General features: G+C 38.4%; 1 protein-coding gene across 1 annotated transcript; it reads left to right on the top strand.

The window, feature by feature from the left end:
• The first annotated feature begins 1,982 nt into the window (after positions 1–1,982).
• Positions 1,983–3,328, top strand: LOC148121931 (putative vomeronasal receptor-like protein 4). The gene has a single exon (XM_087906738.1). The coding sequence runs from the start codon at positions 2,194–2,196 to the stop codon at positions 3,109–3,111; it is 918 nt and encodes a 305-aa protein (XP_087762864.1). The 5' UTR covers positions 1,983–2,193; the 3' UTR covers positions 3,112–3,328.
• The last annotated feature ends 16,962 nt before the right edge of the window (positions 3,329–20,290 follow it).

The raw sequence follows: 20,290 nt of genomic DNA, 5'->3' as shown, positions 1-20,290 counted from the left end.
ACCTGCATGTACAACTCTGTACCACTTGCATGCAATATCAGAGAAGGCAAAAGATTTCCTATAACTAGAGTTACAGAGGGTGATGAGCCACCATGTTATTGCTGTGAATGTAGCCCAGGTTATTTGCAAGAGTAAAACATGCTCTGAACCACTGTGCTTTCTTTCCGGCTTGTGTCCTAGAACTTTAAAAAAAAGAACTATGCAGCTACTATAACTGTATGTTGGTGGGAGAATCATATGTTTGGCTCTGGCAATTAGACTGAATCTATTCCTTTACTAGATAAAGCTTTTTAAGATCAAATATAATGTATAAGTGTGGAATATATTATTTATGTTGGCATATTCATGGGGATGCTATAGCAAGGTCTCATTTACTGACTTCTGAATTATTTCTATATATACATGCACTTATATATATGGAATATACAAGTGAACTTGAAATTACAGTTGGCCACTCTTTCTTGCAAGAATGTTAGTTGGTATAGTTTCTATTTTTCTATCACAGAGTTGATTTTAACGTAACAAATTATACTAATTTGATAAAATAATGATACTGGTAACCAGGCTAAATAACTAACAAAAGCACCAAAGCTAAGACTATTTGTTGAAATTATAAAAACTGTCTGTGTGTTGATGATGTATGATGACAGTGGGGCCCTTGATTTCCACTGCATGGGAAGGAATTTCTTTTAAAACAGAGATTCTAAAACAGGATCACTATGTGGTCATCTTTGGCAAGCTCATGTTTGCCACAATGTGTTGAAAATAGTGTTATTCTTAGTGTCACATGCTCTCTCTTGTTGGGGGCTTCTAGCTCCACATCTTCAGATGAGAGTATTTAGCCTGTGTAAACTAAAGATATCAGGAAAGCAAAATGGGGTCATGGCCAAGATGGGGTTGATCTTGGGTAACAATGGAGAGAAGAATAACAGGGTACAAGCGATCTTATCAGGGAAATGGGAAAGGGTGGGCTCCTTAGCAGGGAGGAAGGAAGTTCATATAGAAGGAGATTGGAGGAAGGTACAGGGGAGTAGCAGGATATAGTTGATTTGATACGGAAAAGGAGAAAATGGGGGCTTCTTAGTTAAAGAGGAGGTTATAAATATAGACAATGGACATCAGGAGGTAAAATAACTAAGGATGGATGAAAACCCCGAAGAAATCATACGATTAATGATTTATTCCCCACCACTGACCTGCTGTTAAAAATAAAGAAAAATAACATTTGTCTTGGTAGCTGAGTGTTAGTTATTTAAACCACATGTAGAGTTCACACAAGTTTTAAATGGGATGGGAAGTAAACTGGGACACATTTAGGAGAATTTATAACAGTAATGGTTACATAATTAATTTAGTGTGGAAAGTGCACTAATGGCCTCCAACTGTATCACTGCCTTTAATCCCATATTCTGTGGTGGTGAGTTCATTGAAAAATAAAAATAAAAAAATAATAATTATCAACTCCGATTCCATCAGAATTATGAATGAAAACATGGAGAGTTTAAATTAGAGGCTATTAAAATTATGGAATATAAAACTGACTCACCTCACTCTTTAGGATATCTTTTGTGATTTTTCCCCAGATCAACATAATTTTTAATCAGTTGTACAAATATGATTATGCTCCTGTATTCTCATCATTGTCATTTTCAGTGTTATCTGTAAAATGAGGCAATGTAAGTCAGATCAGTAGGATACAATTTCTAAGCCTTGCGGTCTAGGTGCAATACAAGCACATAAAGTATGCATTCTGTATGCATTCGGATATGGCTAAGAATGCATTTATCATGCTCAATATGTTGTATATCCAGGAGAAACATTGAGGCTATTTAGAAACATAGGCCATGTCTAATGTGAAACTTCAAAAATTAAAGATATGGGTTAATCAAGAATAAATAGGCAAAGCAGAATGATGATATAGACATACTGACCAGTTAATCAAAAGTTTGGTGAACACTCTATTATTTTTTTCAGATATTTGAAATAAATTTCCACAACCCTTTGTGTTGGAATCTGGTGCCTTCTTGAGGAAGATACCTGGTCAGTCGTCCTTATCAACTTAGACCATGAAATCCAATATGGACAAGGTCAACAGAACCACCACATATGGGCTGCTCATGCATGCTTCAGCATTGCCAGAGCATAAATATCCTTTTTTATTTCATGTTCTTAAGGTGACTACAATTTCTACCAATGTCCTCATTAAGGATAGTCCTTAATTTCCAAGTTGAATTTGGAGTCCTGACCAATTTGTTTCTCCTTGTTTTCTATACTTTCACAATCCTAAGCCACAGACCTAAGCCCACAGACATGATCTCCTGTCAACTGACCTTCATCCACATAGTGCTGCTCCTCACTGGAGGGGATATTTGGCTTAGAGACATATTTGGGTCATTAAACATTGATAATGACTTCAAATGTAAGACAACTTTTTACATAACCAGGGTGATGAGAGGCCTCTCCATGTGCATCACCTGCCTCCTGAGTGTGTTCCAGGCTGTCACTATCAGTCCCAGTTCCTCTTTGTTGGCAAAATTTAAATATAAACTAAAAAACCACCTGATTTATGCTTTCTTATTTATTTGGTCTTTCAACTTGTTATTCAATAGCACCCGAATCTTCTATGCTGGTGCTTTTACCAACGTGAGTGAGACCAACCAGATGAAGGTCACTAAATTCTGTTCACTCTTTCCCATGAACTACATCATCAGGGCACTGATTTTAACAGTGGCAATCTCCAGAGATTTATTTCTTGTAGGAGTTATGTTGGCCACTAGTGTATACATAGTGATCATCTTGTTCAGACATCAGAGGCAACTCAAGCATCTTCACAGCCACAGCCACCTGAGAACATCCCCTGAGAAAAGGGCCACCCAGACCATTTTGCTGCTGGTGGTTTTCTTTGTGGTCATGTACTGGGTGGACTTCATCATCTCATCCACCGCAGTCCTGTTATGGATGTACGGCCCAGTCACCCTGAGTGTTCAGAAGTTTGTGATGAATGTCTATCCCACAATTACTCCTTTGGTACAAATCAGTTCTGATAGCAGAATAATCAATATGGTGAAACACATGCAGTCTATGTGCCATCAGATTTTTAAAAAGAGATAATTTTTCTCATTTTTCATAAAATGATTTATTAATTGTTTTTATATTCATGAGTATTGTGTCAGCTTGTATGTATCTGTTAATTCCTGGTGCCCACAATGTCAGAAGAGGCCATTGTCTCCCCCTCCTGAGCAGGACAGACAGATGTTTGTGAGGCGACATTCTGATGCAGCCACAACTAATTTTTCCAGAGACATATTCTTCTTAAAGTCTGTAATAGTGCGAATAGAAAATCAAGATTTTTCATATTTTAAATAAAATTTGTGGTATTACACATGGGCATTCTTGTGATATTTCTGCTGCCAAGTGCTGTCGATTCCTTTAACTTCATTCTACACTATAAGTTGATATTTCCACAGGAATTATTTTTCTCTCCTCTTTACTTTATATCATAAATGTTCCCTGATGCTTAGGTTGATTAAAGGAAGCTCCTTGCTGATACTGACTCTTTACATTTTTTTTAACTTAATCTACTCTCAGCTATCAAAAGTAGTTCAAATGTCCACTGAAGTTTTAATTCTCTTTTCTAAGTGTAGTTTCTCTGGATCCATAAAAATACTGTGAATTTAAAATTCCCCGTTTTACTACAGTTACTTAATGAGTGTTACGTGAAAATCCCATGCCTGTCTGTGTATTTGTACTTTGCAATACTGAGATATTTTTAGTAAAACAAAAATTGTTTATAGATATTCGTGATGTACAGTGTTTTTTAGTGAGCATGTGTTTGCATGTGTGTGTGCACAGATGAAGGATGTGTGCATGTGTATCTGAGGACAGGAGACAATGTTTGTTGCTTTTCTTTACAATCCACTCACCTTGGTATTTATAGTGTCTCTTGGTGACCTGGGTATTGCCAAGTAGGACAAGATGATAGTCCCAGGGATTCTCCTGTCTCTGGTCTCCAGCTCGGGATTACAAGTGAGCAACACCACACTCCACTTAATTTTTTTTATTGATAATAAAAAATTGTTTGTTTTTTACATATAGTATTTCTGAATAGAGTTTCTTTTCCCTGTCAGTTATTTCCAGGAAAGCTGAGCTTAGGCAGCGAAGGAAACCATAGTAAACAGAGAGCTGGTGAATATGTCATTGAGAGAGGGGTCATATTACAGCCCCAGAAAACAGCAGAACTTGGCTGCTTTGGCACATGGTCCTGGCTTTAGATGAAGGTTAGAAGAAAGAGTTTATGAAATCTCCCTCTGTGACTCAGGAAAGCTTCTGAGGCCAGTCGCAGGTGTCACTGCATGGAGGCCTATAGAGGCCATTTTATGAAGCTGTGAAAGTCAAACCTGGATTGTCTCAGAGACCCCAGGATGTTGGAGATGCCAGAGCCATGTGATACCTGCTGAGGAAAGCTGCTTACAGGGAGTGGAACCAGACCAAGAGAGAGAAGTGTAATATGTTTTTGATCCTAGCCATTCTAACCATTCTGCTGCAAGATGGTAGCTCAGAGTCATTTAGAGTTGCATTTCCCTGATGATTAAGGATGTTGAGCAATTCCTTAACTGTCTTTCAGCCTTTTGAGACTTTTCTGTTGAGAATTTTCTGTTTAGTTTGGACCCCATTTTTAATTTATTTATTTTGTACTTTGATATCTAGTTTCTTGATTTCTTTATATACTTTTGAGATCAGCCCTCTGTCAGATGTGGGGTTGGTGAAGATCTTTTCCCATTTGTAGGTTGTTTTTTGTTTTGTTTTGTTTTGTTTTTTTTTTTGTTTTTTTTTTTTGGTCTTATTTATGGTGTCCATTCTTTGCCTTATAGAAGATTTTCAATTCCTGGAGGCCCCATTTATTGATTGCTGTCTTAGTGTCTATGTTACTGATATTATATTTAGGAAGTGGTCTCCTGTGCCAATGTGTTCAAGGCTACCTCCACTTCCTGCTCTGTCAGGTTTAGTAAGTACCTGGATTTATGTTGCGATCTTTGATCCACTTGGACTTGAGTTTTGTACATGGTGATGGGCATGGATGTATTTTCAGTGTTCTCCGTGATGACATCCAATTATGTCAGCACCATTGTTGAAGATGCTTTTTTTCCCATTGTATAGCTTTAGATTCTTTTTCAAAAATCAGTTATTTATTGGTGTGTGTTTTCATATCAGGGTCTTCAAATTGTTCCTATTGGTTCATGTGCCTGTGTCTGTTTTTATGCCAATACCAGGTTTATTTTATTTATTTATTTATTTTTTTTCTATGGCACTATAGTAGAACTTGATGTCATGTCAGGGATGGTGATGTCTCGGGTAGTTTCTTTATACTACAGGATTGTTTTAGGTATCCTGTGTTTTTTATTTTTTCCCTGTGGAGTTGAATATTGTTCTTTTGAGTTCTGTGTATGATTGCTTTGGGATTTTGATGGGGATTGCATTGAACCGGTAGATTGCTTTTGCTATGATTGTCATTTTTTTTGTTTATTCTGGCCTATACAAGAGCATGGGAGATATTTCCATTTCCTAATATCTTCCACAACTTCTTTCTTCAAAGACTTAATGTTCTTGTCATTTTGGTTTTTAATTTGTTTTGTTAGAGCTGCTCCGCAATATTTCATATTATTTGTGGCTATTGTAATGGGTGATGCTCTCTGAGTCCTTTTCTGCCTGTTTATCATTTGTATATAGGATGGCTATTGCATTTTTTTTGTTAATCTTGTATCCTGCTACATTACTGAAGATATTTATCAGCTGTTGGAATTACCTGGTAGAATTCTTTTTTTTTCTGAGCTTTAGGATTTATTTAGTTTTGATTCTATACAACATAAATAGTTACAATATATTTTAAATGTTTAAAAATGTCTTTAAAGGGTTAAAAAATGGATTGATTGAGATAGGTTTTTATCACACTTGAGTTTAAACTCTGAAACACAAGCCCAAAATTGTCATAAATTCTGGAAATGAATTTAATGGGTAATACCTGAATTTAGTTTTGAGAATGAACTCTCAAATTTATTTTATTTTCAAACATAATGAAAAATATTCATTTTATGTTATACTTATTTTGAAGTTATCTTTTTAATACCTGGAAAGACTCAAGGCAGAAAAACAGGAACTCCATGAATCTAAGTTAACGAACAGCTCAGCCAGGAGGGGTCATCATGACACAAAAAGTAGCAAAAAACTCATGTCGTTCATGCTTTGAAAATATAATGACTGTGCTCAAACAGCCCTTTCCCAAGTTACTTTGTAGTGTAAAAGGTAATTTCAAATAGATGATTACTATTTTAAATTTATCTCTGTATTTTATTTTAATTTTTTTATTTATTAAAAATTCCCTGCCTCCTCCCATCCACCCATGTCCCTCCCACTGCCCCCATTCCCCCTCCCCCTCCCTCTCCAGTTCTAAGAGAAGTCAGGGTGCCCTGCACTGTGGGGGGGCCTTCCCCCCGCTGTTCATCCAGGTCTAGGAAGGTGTGCATCCAAACAGACTAGGCTCTTAAAGAGCCAATTAGTGCAGTAGAATCAAAACCCAGTGTCATTATCATTGGCTTCTCAGTCTGCCCTCATTGTCAGCCACATTTAGAGAGTCCGGTTTGATCACATGCTCGTTCAATCCCAGTCCAGCTGGCCTTGATGAGCTCCCATTAGATCAGTCCCACGGTCTCCGTGGGTGAATGCACCCCTCGCGGTCCTGACTTCCTTGCTCATGTTCTCCCTCCTTCTGCTCTTCATCTGGGCTTTGGGAGCTCAGTACAGTGCTCCAGTGCGGGTCTCTGTTTCTATCTCCATCCATCGTCAGATGAATAGAATTCTTAAAGTTACTTACGTATGCTATCATTTCATCTGCAAATAGCAAAAGTTTGACTTCTTTCTTCCCAATTTGCATCCCATTTATCGCCTTTTGTTGTCTTATTGCTCTAATTAGGACTTTGAGTAGTGTATTGAATAGATGTAGAGAGATTGGACAACCTTGACTTGCTCCGAATTTCAGTTAAATTCCTTTGAGTTTCTCTTCATTTAATTTGATGTTGGCTGCATGTTTGCTGTAAACTGTCTTTGTTAAGTTTAGGTCTGTTCCTTGTAAACCTTATATTACCAATACGTTTATCATGAAGAGGTGTTGGATTTTGTCAAAGGCCTTTTCAGCATCCAATGAGATGATTGTGTGAGTTTTTTCTTTTAGTTTATTTATGTGGTAGATTACATTAACATATTTTCTGTGTTGAATCATACCTGTATCTCTAGGATAAAGCCTACTTCATCTTGATTTTTTGACGTGTTTTTGTATTATGTTCACCAGTATTTTATTGAGTATTTTTGCACCAATGTTCATGAGGGAGACTGGGCTGTAATTCTATTTCTTAGTTGTTTCTTTGTGTGGTTTGAGTTTCAGGGTAACTGTAGCCTCATAAATGGAGTTTGGCAATTGTCTTTTGATTCTATTGTTTGACACAATTTGAAGACTATTGGTATTAGCTCTTCTTTGAAATTCTGGTGAAATTTTTTAAACAATACCTCTCCCTCCTCTCCTCCCATTCTCTTCCCCACACCTCCCTTCTACTTGCCCCTCCCCATCCACTCCTCCTCCATCTCCATTCCAAATGTGTAAGGCCTCACATGGGGGTCAAGAAGGCATGGCAAATCAAGTGGAGGCAGGACTGTGCTCCTCCCCTTTGCATCAAGGTTGAGCAAGGTATCTCACCATAGATAATACGTTCCGAATGCCAGTTCATGCACCAGGGACAGGTTCTGGTTTCACTGCTAGGGGCCCTACATACAGATCAACCTACAAAGCTGTCACCTACATGCTTGGGCCTAGGTTGGTCTCATGAAGACTCCCTAGCAGTTGGTCTTGAGTTCATGAACTTCTACAAACTCAGGCCAACTGTCTCTGTGGGCTTTCCCATCATGATCTTACCCTATCCCCTTGCTCATATAGTAACTTCTCCTCTTCAGCTGTATTTCTGAAGCTTGGTCCAGTGCTTGACTATGGATCTCCCTGGGTGCTCCCTGGGTGGCCCCCTGGGAAAACACAGACAGTGAATTGTAGAATGGGAGAGGCCACGTGTTTGTTCTCTGGGAGCAGTTTTTACAACCTGTGAGAGTGTTCTTGACCCTCCCTGGTAAGGGGTCACCATTTGCCGGGCTTTTCCAGAGTTGGAATCTGGACTGTCATCATTCCCAGGGGACGGAGTTTTGAAATGGAACTTTCCACCCAACATTCTAAAATGGATGTTAGGGCTGGGGTGAAGCCCACAACCAAACATTCCAGACTCTTTGGATAAAGGGGTGCCAGTGAACTGAGGTGATGCTGCCAGCAAAACATTCCAGACTCTGAATAAAGAGGTGCTGGTCAAGTCTGGAAACTTTCTGTGGGCAAAGAGTGACATGGAAGAGGGGAAGAGTTGGGATTACACTCAATGAGAGGTGTGGCTGGAGAGGATTCTGGTTTATTGTTATCCTGGAGACCTCAGGCAGTTATTTCTTGATGGAAATGAGAAGGCAGGTGGCTCAGGAAAATATATATAGTTATTTTTGGCCCTATGAATGGGGCTAGCCATGGGAGGGGTCATTACCTGTCAGAAAGAATGGAATAGAGTAGTGCACTGGCAATACAGGTGAGGCTCGGGTGAATAAATGAGACATGAGAGCAGATATTTCCTTTTAAAACCAGATTTTGGTTTAGGTGTCTTTTTGAGCCAGGTGTTTTGGTACCAATGGTGAAGTCCCAGGAGCTGTGCAGGTGCTTTTGTTGTCTGGAGAGCCCTTTGTAAGTTGGTCTTGGCCCACACTGCAGGAGTGCCCAGTAAAATATGCTCGAAAATGGGTGGGTTTAAAATAGGCTCTGAAGACTGTTAGTTTTCTTTTTTTAAAGCCAGACCTGATTTTTGATACAGCAGCAGAACTTTTTCAGGAACCTGCAGGTATCTGTAAGACAACTGGGATAGGAGCATTTTAGAGGACAATTAAAGGGAATTGAGAACTGTTAATCATGGACTATGAAGCCTTTAAAAGAGGCACACCTGTCTGTATTTTTAGCAGGAAACTTAGCAAATGACGTAATGAACTTCCAGTGCCTTAAGTCACCAAATGCCATTAGACAAATCTGGGAGGGATAAATGAGTAGAAATGAGACAGCTTTTCCTAGCTATGCAGGCAATCCCAATCTTCTCCTTAGTCTTTGGAGAACACCAGCCTTAGAAGCAATTCTTGCTATTAGCTTTGAGTCCAAAGATTTTCCTGTGGGAGGAAGATTTAGTCTACCTGTCTTTGCAGGATGAGATGATTGAGATCCCAGTGTAGCATCTAGGAAACTGATTAGTTGGAAGGCCACTTTTTGCTGTGTGGGTGGCTTTGCCATACCCAAAGGCAAGCCTCCTTGCAGAAGGTCTTTTGCAACCATGCATCTTCTTGTAGGATCTATAGGATGCTGCAGGAGCTGGCATGTCTCTGTGCTAGAAACTCTTTTGTTAAATGCCATACTCTTAGATCTGAAAAGGCACCTGAGAATTGGGTACTATTACCTGTTTGTTATATTTAAATTAGACATGTAAGTTAAATTTAGACATCTATTTTACCTAATTAGTTACAGCTTGTCAATGCTAGCAAATGAAAGAAGATTAAAAGGAATATTTTATTAAGTCAAATAATACTAGCACATGTGGGTACTCTTATTAAAGATGATGATGAGGTCAAAATGGTGGCTACCCAAGTGTTTGTATTTTTCCAGAGGTGTTGTAACCTGGAGTGAAAAATTTTACAGAGTAAGATGGATGTCAGGGCACTGGGGTGAAGCCTCCAACTAAATACTATGATGACTTTCTTTTTTAAGATTCCTTTGGTAAAATTGTTTTTATTGATCTATACATTTTCCCAGCTTCCCTCTCTTCCTCTCCTCTCCCTTTCTTTCCTTGCTTATGATCCCCACACTCACAGTTTATTCAGGAGATCTTATCTTTTTCCCCCTTCCTATTTTGATCTATGTATGTCTCTCTTAGGGTCCTCTTTGATGTCTAGGTTCTTTGAGTTTGAGGATGGTAGGCTGGTTTTTCTTTGCTTTATGTCTAAAAACCACTTATGAGTGAGTATACATGATATTTGTCTTTCTGGGTCTGAGTTACCTCACTCAATATGTTTTTTTCTAGATTCATCCATTTGCCTGCAGATTTCAAGAAGTCATTATTTTTTAACACTGAGCAGTACTCCGTTGTATAAATGTACCATATTTTCTTTATCCATTCTTTATGTGATGAACATTTAGGTTGTTTCCAGGTTCTGAATGTTACAAATAATGCCAATATGAACATAGTTGGCACATACATGTCCTTGTGGTATGAATGAACTTTCTTCAGCTGGTGTTGACATAAAAACAAACAGGACCAATAGAATCAAATCAAATGCCTGTTGTTTTGACAACAAAACTAAAAATATAAAAATGTAAAAAGAAAGAATTTTCAACAAATGGTGCTAGCATAACTGAATATGAACATGTGGAAGAATGCAAAGAGATCCATATCTATCACTACGCACTAAAGTCATGTTCAAATGGATGAAAGACCTCAATATAAAACCAACCACACTGGACCTCATTGAAGAGAAATTAGGAAGTACACTTGAACACATTAGCACAGGAAACCACTTCCTAAATATAATCACTGTCACACAGACACTGATAGTAACAATTAATAAATGGAACCTATTGAAACTGAAAAGTTTCTGTAAAGCAATACAGGGTCAACAAGATAAAATAACAACCTACACAATGTGAAAAGATATTTACCAACCTCACATCAGATAGAGGACTGATCTTAAAATATCCAAAGTACTCAAGAAACTTAATACCCAAAGAAAAAATAATCCAATCAAAAAATGGGGTACAGACCCAAACAGAGAATTCTCAACACACAAATCTCAAATGGCTTAAAGACACCTAAGAAAATGCTCAGCATTCATAGGCATTAGAGAAATACAAATCAAAACAACTCTGAGATTCCATCTTACACCTGCTGGAATGGCCAAGATAAAAAACACTGATGATAGTTTTTGCTAGAGAGGATGTGAGGTAAGGGTAATACTCCTCCAATACTCATGGGGGTGGAAACTTATATAGCCACTTTGGAAATCAGTATGAAAATTTCTCAGAAAATTTGGAAACAATCTTCCTGAAGACCAAGCAAAAATACCACTTTGGGTTATGTATCCAAAGGAAGCTATGATAACATTGAAGATAGATATTTATCTGACCACAGGGCAAGGCTAATTCAGGCACCCTCTCCACAATTGCTTAGGGTCTTAGTGTAGTATGAGGGACAGCTAGCTTGGGGTTTCTGTCCCACCCGGTACCCCACAGTCAGCAAATCCCAAAGAAAATCACACACGGAACTCCATAAGATTATAAACTGATTGGCCCTTAGCTCTGGCTACAGAACACTGATACTGTTGCTATCAGTGTTCTTATGACTTATCTTAACCCATTATTCTGATCTATGTTAGCCATATGGCTTGATACCTTTTTCAGCTGTCAGCTTACATGTTGCCTCTTTGGCGGTCTGGGCAGGAATGGAGGAATGCGCTTCCTCCTTCCTAGTCTTCTCCTGTTCTCATCGCCCCACCTCTACTTCCTGTCTGGTTGACCCGCCTATACTTCTTGCCTGACCAATCAGCATTTTATTAAAATACATGATAGACAGAATACAGACAATTCTCCTGCACCACCTTAGCTGGGATTATCCTTATAACTTCCTGAAAATTCCTCCAGTACCAGGTTTCCTGCTAGCCCCAAAATGGTTCAATCAAAATATCTGATTCCTTGCTCTTATGCTCTGTCCTTAACCCAACTTGGCCATTCCATTCCCTCAAGTTCTCCTTCCCATTTTAGTTCTTTCCTCCTCCCTGTCTTCAACCCCTCCTTCTTCCCTGACTTCCATGTTCCCAATTTTATCAGTAGATCTTGTCTGTTTCCCCTTCCCAAAGGAATCCATGTGTGGTTCTCTTAGGGTTCTCCTTGATACCTAGTTTCTTGGGGTCACGGACCATAGATTTGTTATCCTTTGTCTTACATATAATATCCACTTATGAGTGAATATATACCATGCTCATCTTTCTGGGTCTGGGTTATCTCACTCAGGTTGTTTTTTTTCTAGTTCCATACATTTGCATGCAAATTTCAAGATGTCATTGTTTTTTACTGATGAATAGTACTCCATTATGTAAATATTTTCATTATCCATTCTTCAGTTGGGGGTTATCTAGGTTGTTTCCAGGTTCTGACTATTACAAATAATGCTGCAATGAACATAGTTGAACAAAAGTCCTTATAGTATAATTCACCATCCTTTGGGTTTGCCCAAGAGTAATATTCCTGGGTCTCAAGGCAGATTGTTTCTCAATTTTCTGAGAAACTGCCATCCTGATTTCCAACATGGCTGTACAAGTTTGCCCACCAACCAGCAATGGAGAAGTGTTCCCTTTACTCTGTATCTTCTTCAGCATATTATTGGTGTTTTTGATCTTAACCATTGTGACTGGTGCTAGATTGTAAGTGAAGGCACATTTGATCGGTACGCTAAAATAACCAGACCAGCTCAAAACAACAGATATAATTTAATAATTGAAAAACAGGGAAACTCACGCTACTGGAGTAGAAGGTCCCAAGTTCAGATGGGTCAGGCGAGTACTGCACAGAGAGCATGAGCCCCTATCTACCTGGGCTCCAGTAAGCCACACCCTAGCCAGATGTGATTAGCTGAGCTTCCCCATCATCTCCCCCTTTTGTCTAAACAAGATCAACCCAAACCCAATACAACTATATACAATAGGAACAGATACCAAATATAAAATTACAAGCAATAAACAATATTAAGTAAGAAATACATAACAAAAGTTTTACTAAGCATTCTAGTTCAAGGAGTCTAAATAATGTATTGAAATTAAGTTTAGCTAAATCATGAGGAGGGTAGCTACAATTATCTAATCTTTAACTCCATCAAAGATCTGAGAAGGGAAGAACTATTACTAGAGTAAACAGGAAGTATAATCGAGAAACTTCCAAAATGTGCAACAAATGACAGAGACAACTGACTACCTGGGTAATCACCCAAAGTCTCATTTGCAATGTTGAGGCAACCAACTTTAGCTAAGGCATAACTTAATTGACAGATTATTTTTAAAGGCAAGAAATATGTGAAAACTGTCTTACCCTGTCTTGGCAAGATTTGACAGTTCTGCTTATCCATTTCTGGATATTCTGTATTTCTGTCGGTGTTTGAGGTATGGGTTTTTCTTTGCCCAAAGGCCAGTTCTGCCAAAACGAAGACAAGCTCCAAGTGGAGTGTCTTTGGTGCTCAACAATCTCTTGGGAATAGATTGGTGTTGCCAGGAGAGATTGTGTCTCACTACCACAGAACTCTAAATTAGCTTAAATGCCATTTTCTACAGCTCTTTAAAGAGGTTGAAGATTATACTATCTATACTGAATATAATCTCTGTGTATCTAAAGAACCTGGTTAGCCTAACTATAAATATGATAGACATAGATGACTATTTATCTACAATTCTTAATACCTTTCTAACTTAAAGACTAAGAGAATAAACAACTGTGCAATAAATGAGGACAGTGACCTCCAAATGTAAACAATGTATATCATTATATAAACAATATATAAGTATCATAATCAGAGGTAGAAATGTATCAATACATAAACAATATATAAATATCTTAATCAGAGTTAGAAATGTACACTGCAATATGATATATATATATATATATATCAATACAATATATATATAATACATAAAAATGTTTGAAACAGAGGTAGAAGCATACACACATACAATAGTCAATATAATTTAATTTTGTATCAATATACAAGAATCAATACCAATATAATTGTCTAAAAACAATAACTCACAAATACCAATCTATTATCCCATCACCAATTATTCCTCTGTTTTTTTTTCCAAGAACACCCCTGAGCCTATAAAATTCCTCCCTCATCCCTCAACCATATACCAATTACAACCAACACCTAAATGATGTCCCTAAACCTAAGGGCAAACTTTGCTGGGAGAGGGGATGTCGTCCTCTAAAATTGCTTGCAGCTGTCATGGGGGCGACATTCTTCCTAGAAGACCCCGGGAAAGTAAACAATGGTTAAATTCCAAGATTAATATTTGGTCTCCTAAAATTGCAAATAGTCTTTGAGTACTTTGTGAAGGTCTGGCCAGAATGTTGTAAAAGATGTTCACCATTTCAGCTAACCAAGTCGGAACCGATTTGTGCAGCTGGTACCCAAAATAGGTCTTGTAGTAGCGCTATCTGCATCGTGACATCATATTAACCAGGTGGAGTTGTTGTTGTGGGTCCCCATCTTCTTCATGGAAACTTCAAAGATTACTGTATGAAAATTCATTGTTCATTGTGGAAAACTTAAGCTCTATCTATCTATCTATCTATCTATCTATCTATCTATCTATCTATCTATCTATCTATCTACATCCAATGAAAGGTATGATAAAGAAAAGAACAGATATGAGGAATGGTAAAGGAAGTTTATAAATTATTTTTTCCTTCTGTCCCATATCATGGCTCTTGACATGAGACAGAAACTCTGGGTTTTCTCTTAACAACAAGCTTGGAATTGGAGAGGGACTGAGTCAGAGTCCAACTACAAAACCAGCTCTATATATTTATAAATATAAAGGCATTCATAGATAACTACAAATATGTTTAGCATAATTTCACTTACAGAACCGATTAGATTTTCTTATTGGTCCTTATTGAGTTGTAAATTGTTTCCATCTATCAGTATTCAAACATCCAGGGTCCCTTGAATTTTTTGAAGATGGACAGATTCAGACATAAAAGACTTCTAAATGGGTCATAGTTTTAGATATATGTAGGCCCAGGAGAGAGAAAAACAAAGAATATAGAAAATAAAGTTAATGCTTTTAAAAAAGGGTAAAGTCTTTAAAGAGACAGAGTACAGATAGTTATATATTAAAAGAAATAAAGAAAAATAAGCCACATAAAAACGAAAAAATCACAGAGAGTTTGGATTCTGTATATTGTATTTTCTTTGATTTTTTTGACTGTGAAGGAGCTAAATATAGACAGACATTTCATTGTGTGGGCTGCTAAGGTGATCCAATATGTATGTTCTAAAGGTATCATGACTTCCAAATTTGGGTCTAAGGATATGATGCTTTGGAGAAGGTCTTTTTTTGTTTTCACAGAGGATGAGACCCTGTGGATTGCTTTTATCCCAATACGGTATGATAGACCATGCCCTCCTGAAAGGTTACTGTGAACACCTTCAAAAATTTAATTAACTCAACTGCCAACTGAGATGAACCTGGCACACAGGATACATCATAAAAGACCTGATTAATAGCGCCCATATACAGCAGAAAGAAGTTTGGAGAGACATAACTACGTCCATATTCCCAAATATTGTTTATAAATGTTCTTTTACATTTAAAGGGGGATATGATATAGATATGAATAATTTACATTGGTATAAATTTTACTCTATTGATATTAATTTAAGGTCAATTTTGATATATGTATATATATTTCTGATCTTGGTTAAGGTATTGTGATTGTGTAGTTCATTTAAAAATATAATGTATAATTAGGAAATACAGGTTGTTAATGAATATCATCAATAATAGTCAAGCTTGTAGTCATGTTAGTTAGATTTTCTAGATATATAGAGATATATTTCAGTTAGATAGGCATTCTTTATATCTTTCAAAGACTACAGAATATGGCATTTAATGTTTTAATAACTTAGGATTTTTCATGACAATGAGACACGTCTGCTCCTGGCAGCACCAGCTACTTTAAGAGGAAGATGGACATTGAAGAGGCTCCTTATAGGGTGATAGCCATTTGGGCAAGAGAATGCTCTTGCTTGAACTGTTGCATAAACTGGACATAAAGAACCCTCAGAGAGAGGACTGCGGAACTTGCCTAAAGGCGAGATGATCTTTTGGGGTTCCTGATTCATGAAAGAGTTTGCAAGACATTCTGCAGGATACAAAAGAGACTGAACTGTCTTTAAATTTTCCTGCTTCATGGAAATGTCTGCTGGATACTATGGGTCTGAAGATGGATGCCTCAACAGTACAAAAGAACTTTGGGTGACTATCCAGACAGCGAGATGTCTCTGTCATTTCTAGAGTTTTGGAAATGCTTACTTCTTGTTTACTTAGGTAATTTTATATCCTTCTGGAGTCTTTGATGGAGTTGAAGAATAGATAGATTGTAACATGAGGACTGGCTTCTTGAGGTTTTTGTCTTGTCCAGTACCCCACAACCAGCAAGTCCCAAAGAAAATCACACAGAGTCTACATTAGGTTGTAAACTGATTTTCCCATTAGCTCAGTCTTATTAGCTCTTGTAGCTTATATTAACCCATTGTTCTTATCTATGCTAGCCACACGGCTCAGTAACTTTCACAGCTGGGCAGGTTACATCTTGCTTCTTGGTGGTCTGGGCAAGAATGTGGAGGGAGCTTCCTGCTTCCCAAAATACTCCTGTTCTTCTCGTCCTGCCTCTACTTCCTGTCTGGTTGACCCACCTATACTTCCTGCCTGGCTAATCAGTGTTTATTTAAAACATGACCAACAGAATACAGACAATTCTCCTGCACCGATAGATAGTAAGAGTTATTGTTTTCTTTTGTTATGATAAAAGTTAAAATAGATTTAAAAATTGCGACTGTAATTCTTGCTTGATAACTGTTTTGTCATATATAATTTTTCTATGTTAAAGTGAAAGCCTTTCTTTTTTTTGTTTAAACAGAAAAAAGGGAAATGGTGTAGAAATGTCTTCTGTTTTGTGTTGATTTCATTGGTTAAATAAAGAAACAACCTTGGCTTTTTGATAGGACAGAAGATTAGGTAGGCGGAGTTGACAGAACAGGAGACTGAGAGAAAGAAGCAGAGTCAGGCAGATGCCATGAAGTCCCAGCCCGAGATGGAGGTAGGTTAGAATCTTCCTGGTAAGTCACAACTCCATGGTGATACACAGATTACTAGATACAGGTTAAAGCAAGATGTGAGAGTTTGCCAATAAGAGGTTAAAACTAATGGGCCAGGCAGTATTTAAATGAATACAGTTTTCATGTAATTATTTCGGGGGTAAAACTAGAGGGGCTGGTGGGTGCCGGGAATGCAGCCCGCTGCCCCTTTTTGCTACACAAGATGGTATCTCAGAGTCATTTTGATTTGCATTTCCCTGATGCCTGAGGATGCTGAACATCTTGTTAGGTGTCTTTCTACCATTTGAGATTCTTCTGTTGAAAATTCTCTGTTTAGATCTGTACTCCATTTTAATTTATGTAGTATTGTGATGTCTAGTTTCTTGAGTTCTTTATACATTTTGGAAATCAGCCTTCTGTCTGATGTGGGATTGATGAAGATCTTTTTTCCCTTCAGTAGGCTTTCTTTTTGTCTCATTGACTGTATCCTTTGCTTTACAGAAACATTTGAGTTTCAGAAGGTCCCATTTATTTATTGTTGCTTTCAGTGTCTGTGCTACTGGTGTTATATTTAGGAAGTGGTTTCCAGTACACATGCATTCAAGGCTACTGCTCACTTTCTCTTCTATGAGGTTCAGGGTGACTGAAGTTATATTGAGGTCTTTAATCCATTTGGACTTGAGTTTTGTTCATGGGGATAGACATGAATCTATTTGCATTTTTCTATCATTTTGTTCCATCATTTTATTCCATCACCATTTGTTTTGTTACAGTGTATAATTTTGGCTTCTTTATCAAAAATCAGGTGCTCTTAGATATTTGGTTTAATAATCACATCTTTGATATGATTCCATTGGTCTACATGTCTGTTTTTATGCCAATATAAAACTCTTTTTTTTTGTAATTTTATTAAATTATAAAAAGTTTCCATTTACGCCCCTCCTCCCAACGCCCTCCCACTCCCCCCCCTCCCTCTCCTCCTCCCTCTTTGTCCCCTAGGGAAGTCAGGGTCTCCTGCCCTGTGGGAAGTCCAAGTTCCTCCCCCCTCACTCCAGGTCCAGGAAGGTGAGCATCCAAACAGACTGGATCCCAAAAATCCAGTATATGCAGAGGAAACCAGTCCCAGTGTCATTGTCAATGGCTTCTCAGAAAGACTGCAGGCCAGCCACATTCAGAAAATCCGGCCACATTCAGAGAATCTGGTTGGATCACATGCTCGTTCAGTCACGGTCCATCTGGCCTTGGTAAACTCTCATTAGATCCGACCCCTTGTATCAGTGGGTGATAGTATCCCTCGCAGTCCTTCGTCATTTTCTTCCTCCTTCTGCTCCTCATTTGGATCTTGGGGGGCTCAGTTCGGTGCTCCAACGCGGGCCTCCATCTGTATCGTCATCCAACGCCAGATGAGGGATCTATGGTGATAAGCAAAATATTCATCAGTATGGTCACGGGCCAAGGCCGGTTCAGGCACCCCCTCCTCTGTCCAGAGAACAATCTGGGGATCTCTCCTTGGACCTGGGATCCCATATATAATCAAGTTTCCTGTAAACTCTAATATGACTCCCTTAGTTGAAATATATTCTTCCCTGATCCCACATTCATCCTTCCTCCCTTCCCCCCATCCCGGTCAACCGAGCTTTCTCCATTCCTCCCCTACTCCCTTCTCTCTAACCCTCTCCCCTTCCATCAACCCTCCCACCCCCCCCCCCCCATGCACCCAAGGTTACCTGGGACTCTTGACTATTTCCTACCTCCTGGCGGATAGGTAAATAATCTTCATCAGGTTCGTCTTCTTATTTAGCTTCTCTAGGATCACGAATAATAGGCTCAAAGACCTTTAATTATGGTTAGAATCCACTTATGAGTGAATACATACCGTGTTCCTCTTTTTGGGTCTGGCTTACCTCACTCAGTAAAGCGTTTTCTATGTCCATCCATTTGCATGCAAAATTCAAGATGTCATTATTTTTTACCGCTGGGTAAAACTCTAATGTGTATATGTTCCACACCTTTTTTAACCATTCTTCTATTGAGGGGCACCTAGGCTGTTTCCAGGTTCTGGCTATTACAAATAGTGCTGCTATGAACATAGTTGAACAAATGCTTTTGTAGTATGTTTGGGCATCTCTAGGGTATATTCCCAAGAGAGGAATTGCTGGGTCCTGAGGGAGGTTGACTCCCAGTTTCCTGAGAAACCTCCACACTGATTTCCAAAGTGGCTGCACAAGTTTGCATTCCCACCAACAATGGATGAGTGTTCCCCTCATTCCACATCCCATCCAGCATAGGTTATCATTGGTGTTTTTAACTTTAGCTATTCTGACAGGTGTAAGATGGTATCTCAAAGTGGTTTTGATTTGCATTTCCCTGATCGCTAAGGAGGTTGAGCATGACCTTAAGTGTCTTCTGGCCATTCGAAGTTCATCTGTTGTGAATTCTCTGTTCAGATCAGTACCCCATTTTTTAATTGGGTTATTTAGAGTTTAAGTGTCTAGTTTCTTGAGTTCTTTGTATATTCTGGAGATCAGACCTTTGTCTGATGAGGGGTTGGTGAAGATCTTCTCCCAGTCAGAAGGCAGCCTTTTTGTCTTACTGACAGTGTCCTTTGCTTTACAGAAGCTTCTCAGTTTCAGCAGGTCCCATTTATTCATTGTTTCTCTTATTGTCTGTGCTGCTGGGGTCCTACTTAGGAATTGGCCTCCTGTGCCTATATCTTGTAGACTACTTCCCACTTTCTCTTCTATCAGGTTCAAAGTGGGCAGATTGATGTTGATGTCTTTAATCCATTTGGACTTGAGTTTTGTGCATGGTGATAGATATGGATCTATTTTCATTCTTCTACAGGTTGACATCCAGTTATGCCAGCACCATTTGTTAAAGACGCTTTCCTTCTTCCATTGTATACCTTTAGCTCCCTTGTCAAAGATTAGGTGTTCGTAGGTTTGAGGGTTAGTATCTGGGTCTTCTATTCGATTCCATAGGTCGACTTCTCTGTTCTTATGCCAATACCAAGCTGTTTTCAATACTGTAGCTCTGTAATAGAGTTTGAAGTCAGGGATAGTAATGCCTCCAGAAGTTCCTTTATTGTATAAGATTGTTTTGGCTATCCTGGGTTTTTTGTTTTTCCATATAAACTTAATTATTGTTCTCTCAAGGTCTGTGAAGAAGTTTGATGGGATTTTGATGGGGATTGCATTGAATCTGTAGATTGCTTTTGGTAGAATTGCCATTTTTACTATGTTGATTCTCCCAATCCAAGAGCA

This window comes from Myodes glareolus, chromosome 6 (assembly GCF_982192425.1).
Source record: "Myodes glareolus chromosome 6, mMyoGla1.1, whole genome shotgun sequence".
Classification (NCBI taxonomy): Eukaryota; Metazoa; Chordata; class Mammalia; order Rodentia; family Cricetidae; genus Myodes; species Myodes glareolus.
Note: the sequence above shows the minus strand (reverse complement) of the source record. Positions and strands in the feature narration are given on the sequence as shown.